Source organism: Ziziphus jujuba, chromosome 7 (assembly GCF_031755915.1).
Source record: "Ziziphus jujuba cultivar Dongzao chromosome 7, ASM3175591v1".
Taxonomy (NCBI): domain Eukaryota; kingdom Viridiplantae; phylum Streptophyta; class Magnoliopsida; order Rosales; family Rhamnaceae; genus Ziziphus; species Ziziphus jujuba.
In genome coordinates, this window is record NC_083385.1 from 10,049,526 (window position 1) to 10,062,418 (window position 12,893).

Consider the following 12,893-nt stretch of genomic DNA (forward strand, 5'->3'; position numbering starts at 1 on the left):
TAAAGATTATTTGGGTTAACTCATGTCCTTAATTATGATGAATTATTAAGTAGCTGCTTTAAATTGTAATTTTTGAGGATATCGGAGGATATGTAGGATTTTAAGACAAAAAACACATCAAAACGAAAAGGAAAGAAAGGAAGTTTGAACTGGTGTAAAAATTTATTTTCATTCATTCATGGACAGAACATATAAACATAAACTTATAGAAATAGTAAATACCTAATACAACAGTATTTTAGCAGAAAAGTTGAATGTAAAGTAACTAAACATAAAAAAACAACAAAAACAGCAACAAAAGTATCATTGCACTAACAGAATAAAATGACCTGCCAGAATTAACCAATCTCAGGATCTAATATCAGAATACTTATCGTTTTATGCGAGCACTACACGAGTTATTGCAACATATTGGATATTTGATAGTGAAGTTTTTTCCAATCATGCAGTGCTGATGGACCACTCTATAGATAGCTAGCTAGCTAGCTGCATACCCTCTTCTCCTGTATTATTCAGGAAAAAAACAAACTAAAATCCTGAAAACACCCTTCAAGCTCTAGTGGGGTTTCTTCTATCTATTAATTTGAAGAAGAAAGCACACCATTTCAATTTGTGCTGTGCCACCTCTTTGTCCCACACTAATCAAATTAGAATATACCTTGTCATTCATCGAAAAGCGCTATCATCTGATCTTTTTCACTGTTGGGTCACGATTTTTGCTTATAATGGCGCAACATCCTCCATTTTTTCATGTGTGAGAGCTTTCCATGGCGGCTATGGCAGGCAAGCACGGGCTCACTGCTACAAACGTGCCTTGACCGATCGATTTGAGTTCCTATGGCTATCTAGTCTTCATCAGGATTAATAATCAACGAGATTGGATAGTTAATTAATTATTTATCATTAGGGGACCATTTATTTATAAACTAATAAATTTTATTATACAATTTGTCTTTTGTCCTTAGGGGACCATTTATTTGTAAACTAATCAATTTTACTATACAATTTGTCTTTTACCCTATGTGAATCTTGCTGAATTTGTGTAAGCATCTCCCTAAGATGCCCTTCATTATTATAATGATCTGCCTTATAACCATATGCATTTTGTCTCATTAAATGAACTTTATCTTTTATATGTTGTACTTACATATATAAATTAAATGCACTTGCATTAAAATATATATATATATATATATATATATGATCCCTTTAACCTTTAGATATTATATTATAACTTTTCTTATAAATAATAGATGGGTATGATCGAGGAAGCTAACTAGCTAAAAAAGATGCTAAATCGATCAACAATCGAAGAGTTTATCTTGCTTGGACAGAAATATTACTATGATATCATAATAGTTGCAGTGTTTTCTCTTGGAGTAACACTTTTGTTTTCAAAAGCTTGGAAAAGGGTCGCAATTAGTTGGAGAGGTCAAATCCCTGGACGACTTGGTTTACCATTTCTTGGTGAAACCATTTCTTTTCTTTCTGCTACTAACAGCACAAAAGGATGCTACGATTTTGTCAGACTCCGACGGCTACGGTTAGTTTCTTAATATCATATATATATATATATATATATATGTACACAAACATATAGAACCAATTATCCTCTTAATTAGTTGATGAATTACTTTTTAGTTCCCATTGCTCATGATCTTATTCTTAATTTCTTCTACTAGTTGTATTCAAATCTGAATCTTCTAAGTGCTTTTTATAAATAAGAAAAAAAGGGATATTTTAAGGAAAATTATATCTCCAGCCTATAATCTCACTAACGACACATACTCAAATCATTAAAATCAAAGACTTTTTGATGGTATAATTGATGATTTTGGTGGAAACTAGGCATGGAAAGTGGTTCAAAACAAGGATATTTGGGAAGATCCACGTGTTTGTTCCGAGTACAGAAGGTGCAAGAATGATATTCTCGAATGATTTTGCACTATTCAACAAAGGGTACGTGAAATCAATGGCAGATGCAGTTGGAAAGAAGAGCTTGCTCTGTGTACCTCATGGGAATCATAAGAAAATCAGGCGTCTCCTTTCTGATCATTTTTCCATGAATTCTTTATCCACCTTCGTACACAAATTTGACAAAATGCTGTGCCAAAGTCTGATCAAATTACATCAACGGAATAAAAGCTTTCCTGTACTTGACTTCAGTATGAAGGTAACGACAAAAAAATAAAATAAAATTTAAAAAAAAAAAAAAAAACTTTTTGTTTCTGACCATTAATTAAACAGCACAGAGAATAAATTTCAAGTGCATATATTTAATATGTTGCAGATGACATTTGATGCTATGTGCAACATGCTGATGAGCATCACAGACGATTCTTTACTAGAAAAGATCGAGAAAGATTGCACTGCCGTCTCTGATGCTATGTTATCTTTTCCTGTTATGATTCCGGGTACCAGATATTACAAAGGAATCAAGGTACAATAAACAAACTCAGAAACAAATTAATAATTAAGTCTAGGCTAATTAACCAATATATATAGAAAGTGTTATCGATGTGATCAATCATATATACAGGCACGTGAACGTCTCATGGAAACGTTTAGAGGGATGATTGAGAGGCGAAGGAGAGGAAATGAGACCCATGAAGACTTCCTTCAGTCCATGTTAGACAGAGATTCATACCCTCCTGACGAAAAGCTTGACGACTTAGAGATTATGGATAACTTGTTGACATTGATAATTGCAGGGCAGACCACCACTGCGGCGGCAATGATGTGGAGTGTTAAGTTTCTTGATGACAACAGAGAAGCACAAGATAGGCTCAGGGTGCGTTTCATGCCAACATTTTTTTGGAAACTCCATATATTTTTCAGCTGAATAGTTAATTTCACACTATATATATATATATATATATATATATAAATTATTTATAAAATAGTTAATTTCCATTTTCAATTTATCAACTCAAAAGGTGACCACCATGTGGTTACTCGGTCATAGTAGTGAGAAAAAAGAAGAGGGAAAACTATGTAATTACAAAATCAAAATATAAATATATTTCTTCCAAGTTCGTTCAGAGATGCAGTTGATCTTTGCAGCCACGGATATATATAATATTACACAGTCTGAACCATATTTCAAACTTCCAATAATTCACTCGTTTTCTAGTTGGACAAAGGATTTAATACTAATTAGTGTGAATTCGCAGGAAGAACAATTGTCAATAGCCCGAAACAAGCAATCTGGAGCCTCACTGACCCTTGAAGATATTAACAAAATGTCTTATGGTTCCAAGGTTAGATAATCTTTCAAATTTTCCATATGGATACAAAAATATTGCTTATCATTTTGATAGTTAACATTGATGAATGAATGTAATTATTATTTTAGTATATTTATTTGTAACAATTAATTGCTTACCGGTAGGACCTATATGATATGCATTATGTGGAATTCCAGGTTGTAAAAGAAACATTAAGAATGGCAAATGTCCTACTATGGTTTCCTCGCGTTGCACTCAATGACTGCAAAATACAAGGCAAGTATCAAGTACCTCTCTAATCCCGGTAAATTGCCGAGACAATCTGTATTGTTTCTCTGCATTGCTAAACGTTCACCAAATTGGTAATGGCAGGTTTTGAGATAAAAAGGGGGTGGCATGTGAACATCGATGCAACTTGTATACATTATGACCCAGATTTGTATCCAGACCCCATGCAATTCAACCCTTCAAGATTTGATGTAATGAGCTATACCTCTCTTACCCAACTAATTTCATTCGTTTCTCGTTTATCTAACATTTATGTAATTGGGAGTTGACATTATTTCATCTTTTGTCCCTCCAGGATCCGCAAATGCCCTACAGTTTCATACCATTTGGATCAGGATCTAGGACTTGCTTGGGAATGAATATGGCCAGAATCACAATGCTGGTGTTTTTACACCGTCTGACTGGTAGATATAAGTGAGTCTTCAATTACTCTGCTACTCCCAGATTACCCAGACTTTATCCTTCTCTTCGTATTCGTATACACTGAATTCTTTCTATCATGAATTGGTGTAGGTGGACAGTTGATGATCCGGACACCAGCCTTGAAAAGAAAACGCATATTCCTAGACTAAGGAGCGGGTGTCCCATAACCTTGAGGTCCTTATGAGATGATGCTTAAACATTAGTTCATACATAAATGGGTACGAGTAGCTGGAGTGCTTCAGAGGCAGGAGGCTTTGTCAGAAATATGCAGACCTTTTCATATATTAGGATTTCTGGATTCAAAATTCCAGGTGTAAACTTGTATGGTCATTGTTTTTTGGTGTCTTTTTGTGTGCTAGGACTTAAAAAAACATGACCCTTTTGTGGTGAAGGTTCGCGTGCAGGTTGTTTGCTCTACCACGCCTGCACAGCACGTGCACATGTATTCTCTGGGGCTGAGCCCATGATGCATTATGTCACATGGCAGGATTACAAGCTTAACTTTAAATTTAAAGAGAAAGAATATATAAATAAATAACCATAGCAAACCATCTCGATCCGTTTTATTAGTATAAAGATTTTTTTTTTTTTTACCCAAGAGTTTGGAGACAGCACTACGTAATCCAATTTCATATCGGTCAAGCTTCTTTACATTGTTACTCTGTTAGCAGAGGCAGTAAAAAAACCAAAGAAATGACAAACCGCAAGAATATACATGAACTCTGGGGAAAACACACGCATTGAAGTTCATTTGATAGAAATCGATTTGTACTGTTGAACCGTGCTTGTTATAGCTTGTTCAACAGGTAGCCTCTCCATACTTGATGCTCCATAAAACCCATGAACTCCCTTCGTTCTCTTCAGTATGAATTCTGCTTCTCTTGGACCAGATATGGGACCTGTAGAGCATCATGAACATGCGAATCTAAGTTATCGATGGAAGTTACACTTGAAAATAATGTAAATGGGAGTAAAACCACGAAATCCATGTCTAACGTCAGTTACCAATAAATGACTTTTCGATAACAAATTGAAACTCTGTTGAAACTAAGAATAATAGCATTTGAAACTAAAAGGTGTCAAGATGATACCTCCATGGCAGAGCACAATAGCATTGGGATCGATCCTATGTGCAGCATCTGCAATATCTTGTACACAAGCTACACTTTCCTCCAGTGTGACAGACGTTTTAGCACCTATAGAGCCAGATGTGGTGAGTCCCATATGGGCCACAATGATATCAGCACCAGCTTTTGCCATTTCCACAGCTTCATCTTCGTTGAAAGCATATGGGGTTGTCAAGAGACCCATCTTGTGAGCTTTCGCAATCATCTCAACCTCCAGGCTGATCATTAATATTGGAAAAACTAAAATGTTAAGTGCGTGAAAACAATATCCATATAGTGATCAATAGGGGAAAAGTAAATGAATTTCCTCCACTAACCCATATCCCATTCCTGTTTCTTCAAGATTTTGTCTAAAATTGCCATCAAAGAGTCCAACTGTAGGAAAATTTTGAACCCCAGCAAATCCAATTGACTCCACCTGCTTTAGGAAGAAATCCATCTGACGAAAAGGATCTGTTCCACACACACCAGCAAGAACAGGTACCTTCTTCACCACCTATAAATTTTTGTAAGCTCCAGATTAGTTAAAAATGTCTCCAAAGAGAGGCAGTACAATGCTGATATACAGAGTAAAATGGCCAGTGTAGTTAAATTTGCACAAATAATTATTGAAGAAACACTCTCTTCACAGAATTTCAGAAAAAGCAAGCTACAGAAACTTACTGGCAATACTTCATTGGCCATGTCAAGCACAACAGCATTTGCATCAGCAAAAGGCAACAAGCCTGCTAAGGAACCCCTTCCTGCCATTCGAAAGCGGCCTGAATTGTAAATCACTATAAGATCAACACCACCTGCTTCCTCAAACTTGGCAGATATTCCTGTCCCTGCACCACCCCCTATAATTGGCTTTCCCCTATTTATCTGATCTTTTAGCTGCTGAAGTATTGCCTGTGTTCTTTGCAAAGTCTCTGTTATACAAGCAATCATTACAAATAAGTCGGAACTTTTCTACAAATAACATTTGAAACTTGTAAGTGATAGAAATAAAGTTAAGCTAAATTCAGTTATCGATCTCGTAGACAGAGAAATTAAAGAATTGAGACTACAACCTAGTCTTGCTTCTGGAAAGTCAATTGGGCTGCGAACAATGATATCATTACTGACAGCTTGCTTGGATTCAGGATTACTGTCTTGCAGAGGGCTTGAATTGGAAGCCGTAGAATTCTTTGTACTAATCTCCAAAAACGTGTCAACCAATGCATTTGCAAATTCAGGATCATTAATATGATAAGGGTATATTTTGACCTATCAAAAACATAATTGCCAGTATTATATGATCATACTTATGAAACCTGAGTACAATGAGACAAGATTGCAAATATGCTACTGTTGTTACACACCAATTGATAGGCAATAACACTACCTTCCTGTCTTGGTTTGTCTGGATTAGCCTTTGTTGTTCATTTATAAGAGATGTAGTGGCTTCAGGATCATAAAAGGGTTTCCCTGGTGAATCCAAAGCAGAGATACCCTTTTGTGGCAAGCAAACACAGACCTTAGATGATGACTTGTTCAGTTTATCTGCTATGAAGCTAGCAAATTTCTTGTTCTCTTCTACCGTGGTTCTCATGAGTGAAACCTGGAATAAAAATGATTGATTCAATTTTCACATACAAACAATTTAAAGGACCTAGAGCGAGCACCAGAGTAGAAGATGTGTATAAGATTGCCGATTTCACCAAAGACAAACAGGATTGACACCTCCAGTTTTCCAATTAAACAGCTCGAATCGGACTTGCAACACAATGCAACTTGAAAAGGAAAGGACTATAAAGGGAAAACATGCAGAACAAAAAGCACAAATTAAAAAACAGGGCCTAAAAAAATTTTCACCTGTTTATTGTGTTCATAAATCTTTCTGTCTTGGAAATGGGAAGGAATTGTATCTCTTGCTCCAAAGTTCACCATATCTAAGGCACCCACACTCAACACTAAAGGAATCTTTTTCTCTATAATGGCATCAAAGCGTGAACTGTCACAAGCCATGACACCTCCAACCACATAGTCGGCGACCTCTGTTGTTGTTACATCCAAGACACCCTAAGAAAAACCATTAGGAAAAGAATGAACATAAAAGAATAACCACAGGCAAACAAAATTGATCATGGGATCACCCATCTCAACTAAAAGCTTAACAAGTAAAACATAGGTCGTATCTCAAGCTTAAGGTATAAAAATCAGAAAATCCACCGACAAACTACACCAAGTTCAGTTTTTTAATCCACATTTCAGTATTGCCAAACAACTAGGAATATAGACAAATTAGGCGGCCTCAAGTACTGATCTAAAAGTAAAGCATTTATCTGTCAAAGCTCATAACCTCTAGATTCATAACAAATAGTTTCTCAAAATATACCTTTATGAATCCTTCCCTAACCAGAGACTCCATGGCTCTCCCACCAACCCCAGTGGCATGAAAAACCAGGGTCTCATAACCTTCTTTGGCCAATCTCTCTGTGACAGCATTCACACATGGGGTAGTAACCCCAAACATCGTCAGCCCCACAGTGGGTCTTTCATCAACATTATGATTATGCCTGGACCTCTCAAGCCTCCCAATAACCATTCCAGCGAAAGCAGCTCCAGCGTTCGACAAAACCACCCTACTCACACTGTTAATCCCACACACATCGACTATCGAAGGGAACAGTACCAAATCCGATGTCCCAACATAAGGCTCGGTCTGACCGCTCGCGACTGTGGAGACGATGAGCTTAGGAATTCCAACAGGCAGAGATCGCAGTGCAGGGGATATCAGAGCCGTCCCTCCACTGCCTCCGAGACCGATAGCTCCGGCAACAACTCCATCGTCATTAGCTTTTCTCAGGAAACTTTCGACCGCTTTGCTCATTACGCCAATGGCTTCACCTCTGTCATCTGGAATTCGCTCCGACGACGCGAGATAGCTATGGAGAAGCTCGTTTCTGGAAATGAAGGTAAAATCGCCCAAGCTCTCGGTCTCTTTCTGGCTCGCCGAAACATCGACGACGACAATTTGCAGCTTGGATGAAGGATTTTTGGAGAAGGCTTTGAGATTGGATCGGACCGAGTCGGCGAGGAATCGGAGCTCTTCGAGCTTCGTATCGGCGGTTCCGATACAGAAAACTGGGAGGGGTTTATCTTGGGCTACCATTTTTGGAGACTGTCCGAGCGAGAATTGAACCGGGAGCGTCGGAGTTGGTGAGATATAAGAAATTCCGAAATCGAAGCAATATATAGCGGGGTGGGAAGAGTGGGTAGATCGGGAAGAGATTCAACTTCAACATCACTAGAGAGTGTGAGCAAAATGCAAGCAAATTGCGCAACAGAGAAGGGGGACGAGGGGTATAACAGAAATTTCAAAAAAATATAGGGGTAGATGTGGGACACAATGGTTACGTGGCGGGTTCTTGATCCGGTTTGATACTTGGCCTTTTGACACGATCGGATATTTATTCTTCCACGTTGTCGCCACATGATAGCCCACACGCCAGACAACATGCGATTTCTGTGGGGTGTTTTATTAAAAAACGGCTATATTTCTTTCCAGGAGCATTAAGGCAATTTATTTATCATTCTTTTTTTTTTTTTTAATTTTTATTTATTTATTTCACATATTGAAAAAGTTGAAGTCTTGCAGAGTATTATACTTAAAATGCAACACCTAAGCACATATCTGTATTCCTTTTTTTTTTTCTTTTTTCTTCAATAAAAAAAGCAATATTATTGTTATTGTCATGCAATTGACTTTCTTCAAGTTAATGTTATCACAATCAGCAATACCATAAAAAAGAAAAAAGAAAAAAAAAATCCGCAATACAATAGCTTCGCTGGATAACCATCTTAGTAGGCTTCAATCAAGTATCCAACTCCAACCTATGTGCCGTTATACATGTGAATGCTTAAACTCGGCTTTTCTACCATGTCGGTGCAAATTAAATATTTTTACCTGCAAATTAATGGGGTCTAATTTGTTCATATTGGGAATTATTTTTTGCCAAAAGAATAACGTATGCAAAAATATATATGGTTGTAATATAGGGGAATTGTAAGAGATCCACGTAAAAAAAAATATATAAAAACAAAAAAACAAAAACAAAAATCAGCTATCTAAAACAGAGTAATAATGAATCGAAAATTCACAATTTTTTTTTTTTTTAAATGATTGTCACATAATAGAACATGATGGGTTGGGCTCATTCCAGCGGTCCAATTGCACAAAGTTTATTCGCTGACAAACTGGACAATTGTGGGGCATGTGAATGTCCGCTTTCGGATCCAATTTCTTTTCTTCAGGCTTCTTATCATCGGGCTTCTTTTGAGCATCCTGTTTTTGGGGAGCAGGTGGAGGCCCAACGCTGACTACTTCAACAATTTTGCCGGCCTTTCTCGTTCGGACTATTATTTCGTACGGGTCCGCGTCGCCCGTTACCGTTAATGTTCCTTTGGCCGCATCAATTTCTATTTTATCTACTCCTGCAATGTTTAAAATTTAGGCTTTTCAATTCCCCTACAACTATCAACAAAATGGAAACCACCACAACATACACCAACGACTAAATCTGGTGTTAGGAACCCCCAAAAAAAAAAAAGAAGAAAGAAGAAGAAAAAAAGAGAAAAAAATTGACTTAAATCGAAACTAAAACATTATTTATTCGTCATTGTTCGTGATAGATCAATACCCGAGTATCATTGGATAATCTTACATAAACTGCCATCTAATTGATAATTATCATTGTTAATGATCAAACAAATAAGAGAAAGAGGGACATGTACGATTGCTCACCTTCTAATCCAGAAACTGCCTTGAGTAACTTCTTCTTGCACTTTTGGCATGCAATATCAACCTTCAAGACTGTCCTTTGTACCATTGAATTAGATCACCAACGGCTTCTAGTATCGGACAGTGACCAAGTTAAATACCAATTAGGAGATGGATCATTAATTAGGCAGTTATATGAATTAATATTATATAAGGAAGATCTTAGCTTGATGAGGAAGAGAAACCGTACTAGATCCTTGGGTTGTTCACCCTCCTATGAGACTTTTTTCATCTTCTAACAGCTTGTCCCTTACGCCATTAGTCAACCAAATCAGAAATAATATAGAATACGATAAACCACGTATGAGGAGATTAAACCTAGGTTGTTAATTTGTTCTGTTTGAATTGGATTTATATGAGGTTATAGATTCCACCATGGGTAAACCACCAAGCACCATTTGGTGCATTTAAATTAAAAACTCAAATATACATATCCCAAGGGAGTAGAGATAAGTTGCAACTATCCCAGGGAAATCGAATGATTGGACGTAGGAAATAGGAGAACAACATCATATGCTGAATGAATATTTTACTCAGGATCAGGAGCTAAGTTTTGTTGTATTATATCTATACGTACCTAATTGTCAACTTTTTGGTTGCTGTGGTGACCAACAAGATCACCATGATTTCATTTCCTCCAACTAGAAACAACTAAAAAGGATTTTAATAATTGTGTTTCAATACGTTAATGATGTATGTAATCTGATAAGTCAACTACTTAAGTGTGGTTACTGTTGAAAAAGGTTATAACAAAACTTAGTTGGGGGCTTTTTTCTAATGATACTTTTTGAGCGATAACAAATTGAATATTTATTCATTACTACTTTATTATAGAAAACTGCTTAATTACCAACTAGTGATAACTATCAAACTTTTACTCAATGGAAACATATGTAATTTCATGGGTTAATTGCGAAATACTACCCTCTAATTTCAGAGTTATGCAATTTAAACCCTATTTTTTAAAACCTAACATATTGGATCTTCAATTTTTGATTTTTTGAATGTTGATCCAATTGAACCTATGTTTAACGGAAGATTAACTTTCCATCATCTTGATCCTTTCATTCTCTTCACTTGCCAAAGATGTGTTCTTCTTTGGAAGCAAAAACACATGGCAATCCCTCATAGCAGCTTCCTGATCCTTCGAAGTTCATCTTTGTAAGCACATCTCCATTTATTGCTGCAAAATCCAATTTTAAATATCATTTTCACCAGTTTGGTCGATCGGCAAGAATATACTAAGAAATGAATAGAAAATTGTGAATGTTAATTAGTTTGAGGATTTTTAACTAAATTTTCTTTGCAAAACAAAAATTATTGGAGAAATTTGAAGGATACGATGTTAAATAATTTTGTTTAGGTATGATAAAGTTGAAAATAATATGACTGGAATAATTGTATTTTATTAACGTAGTGGTATTTATACAAGAGTCAAAGACTATGTGATAAGTCATATAAAAGTTACAGATAGACTTGCACATACAGATAGGTTTACATATTTATCTTAACTAAATCTGTTAAGATATTTTATCATTCCCCTGCAAGCGAAATGGGGATGCCTTCAGATTGAGCTTGGACCATAGCAGCAAGAACTGTGAGGATGGAAGAACTTTGGTTAAGACATCTCCAATTTGTTCAAAACTAGGCATATAACGAACTTCTAATTTCTTTTGAATTACTCTATCACGAAAAAAATGAACATTAATTTCTATATGTTTCGTCTGTTGATGATGAACCAGATTTTCAGCAAGATAACCAGCGCCCACATTTTCACACCAAATAACTGGAACTCTGTTTAACTCAACCTATAACTCATTGAGTAAGGATTGTAACCAAAGAAATTCTACAGCACCATTAGCCAGAGATATATATTCTGATTCAGTACTAAAACGAGCAACAACATGTTGTTTCTTTGAGGACCAAGAAACTAAATTTGTCTCAGAAAAATACAACAACTGCCTGTAGATCTTCTATCATCAACATCTGAGGCCCAATCCGCATCTGTATAACCTGAGATTGTAATATCAGAAGAGGTTCGAATCTGAAGTCCAAAGGTTTTAGTACCTTGTAAATAATGAAGGACCCGTTTACATGCACTCCAATGCATGTTTGTAGGTTTGTGCATAAACTGGCTCAATTTGTTTACTATGAAAGAAAGTTCCGGTCTCGTAATTGTCAAGTATTGAAGAACGCCAATGGTACTTCTGTACATGAAAACATTCTTGAAAGCACGATCGACAATTTTACTAAGTTGAATGCCTGTGCTAGCAGGTGTTGGACTAATGGAACAATCAGCCATACTAGTTCATTGTAGGAGATCCTCAATATATCGAGTTTGTGACAAGTGCATGCCATTGGCATCTCTGACAACTTCTATGCCCAGAAAATCGGAAACTGAACCAAGATCTTTAAGAGAGAAAGTTTTGTCTAATAGAAAAACAAACTTGTTGATGAGAGATAAAGAAGAACCGGTTACATCCAACATCATAATGAAGAAGGAACAAGGAAGAATTAACTTTAGAATGCTTAAAATCCCATTGTAAAGGTGTACCTTTGAGTTTATCAAACCAAGCACGTGGTGCCTGTTTGATACCATAAAGTGATTTATGTAGTTTACACACAAAGGTAAGATGAGTTGCATTGGAGAATCCCACCGGTTGCTGCATGTAGACCTCTTCATGTAACTCACCATTTAAGAAAGCATTATTAATATCAAGTTGTATTACTGGCCAACCTCTTGAAACTGCAATAGACAGTACTACCCGAATGGTTGTTGGTTTGATTACAGGACTAAATGTGTCTATATAATCAACTCCAGTAGCTTGATGAAAACCTTTTGCCATGAGCCGTGCCTTATACCACTGTATAGAGCCATAAGCCGAAATACCCATTTATTTCCAAGCATGTTCATTTTGGGATCATAAGGCACAAGAGACCATGTTTTATTTTTTGACAAAGCATCAAGTTCATTCTGCATTGCACGTTTCCATGGAGGTGACTGAAGGGCTTGAGCAACAGTGA

General features: G+C 36.5%; 3 protein-coding genes across 4 annotated transcripts; 1 reads left to right on the forward strand and 2 right to left on the reverse strand.

Annotated features, from left to right (window-relative positions):
- Window positions 1-1,223: 1,223 nt before the first annotated feature.
- LOC107424687 (abscisic acid 8'-hydroxylase 3) lies at window positions 1,224-4,377 on the forward strand. The gene is made up of 9 exons (XM_048479290.2): window positions 1,224-1,543; window positions 1,849-2,173; window positions 2,291-2,440; window positions 2,540-2,791; window positions 3,174-3,260; window positions 3,425-3,503; window positions 3,600-3,706; window positions 3,811-3,929; window positions 4,029-4,377. The coding sequence occupies exons 1-9, from the start codon at window positions 1,290-1,292 to the stop codon at window positions 4,120-4,122; spliced, it is 1,467 nt and encodes a 488-aa protein (XP_048335247.1). The 5' UTR covers window positions 1,224-1,289; the 3' UTR covers window positions 4,123-4,377.
- Window positions 4,378-4,463: 86 nt separating this feature from the next.
- On the reverse strand, window positions 4,464-8,365 carry LOC107424686 (toMV susceptible protein tm-1(GCR26)). Of its 2 annotated transcripts, XM_016034535.4 has the most exons (8): window positions 7,425-8,363; window positions 6,902-7,108; window positions 6,432-6,647; window positions 6,118-6,313; window positions 5,729-5,976; window positions 5,383-5,561; window positions 5,030-5,283; window positions 4,464-4,837 (listed from the first exon to the last, which is right to left on the reverse strand). In XM_016034535.4, the coding sequence occupies exons 1-8, from the start codon at window positions 8,199-8,201 to the stop codon at window positions 4,686-4,688; spliced, it is 2,229 nt and encodes a 742-aa protein (XP_015890021.3). In that variant the 5' UTR covers window positions 8,202-8,363; the 3' UTR covers window positions 4,464-4,685. The 2 variants fall into 2 exon arrangements, with proteins under 2 accessions (XP_015890021.3, XP_048335246.2); XM_048479289.2 differs by lacking the exon at window positions 4,464-4,837 and having other exon boundaries at window positions 5,134-5,305; window positions 7,425-8,365.
- Window positions 8,366-9,009: 644 nt separating this feature from the next.
- Window positions 9,010-9,972, reverse strand: LOC107424680 (heavy metal-associated isoprenylated plant protein 43). Its single transcript, XM_016034529.4, has 2 exons — window positions 9,834-9,972; window positions 9,010-9,523 (listed from the first exon to the last, which is right to left on the reverse strand). The coding sequence occupies exons 1-2, from the start codon at window positions 9,916-9,918 to the stop codon at window positions 9,216-9,218; spliced, it is 393 nt and encodes a 130-aa protein (XP_015890015.1). The 5' UTR covers window positions 9,919-9,972; the 3' UTR covers window positions 9,010-9,215.
- Between the last annotated feature and the right edge of the window lie 2,921 nt (window positions 9,973-12,893).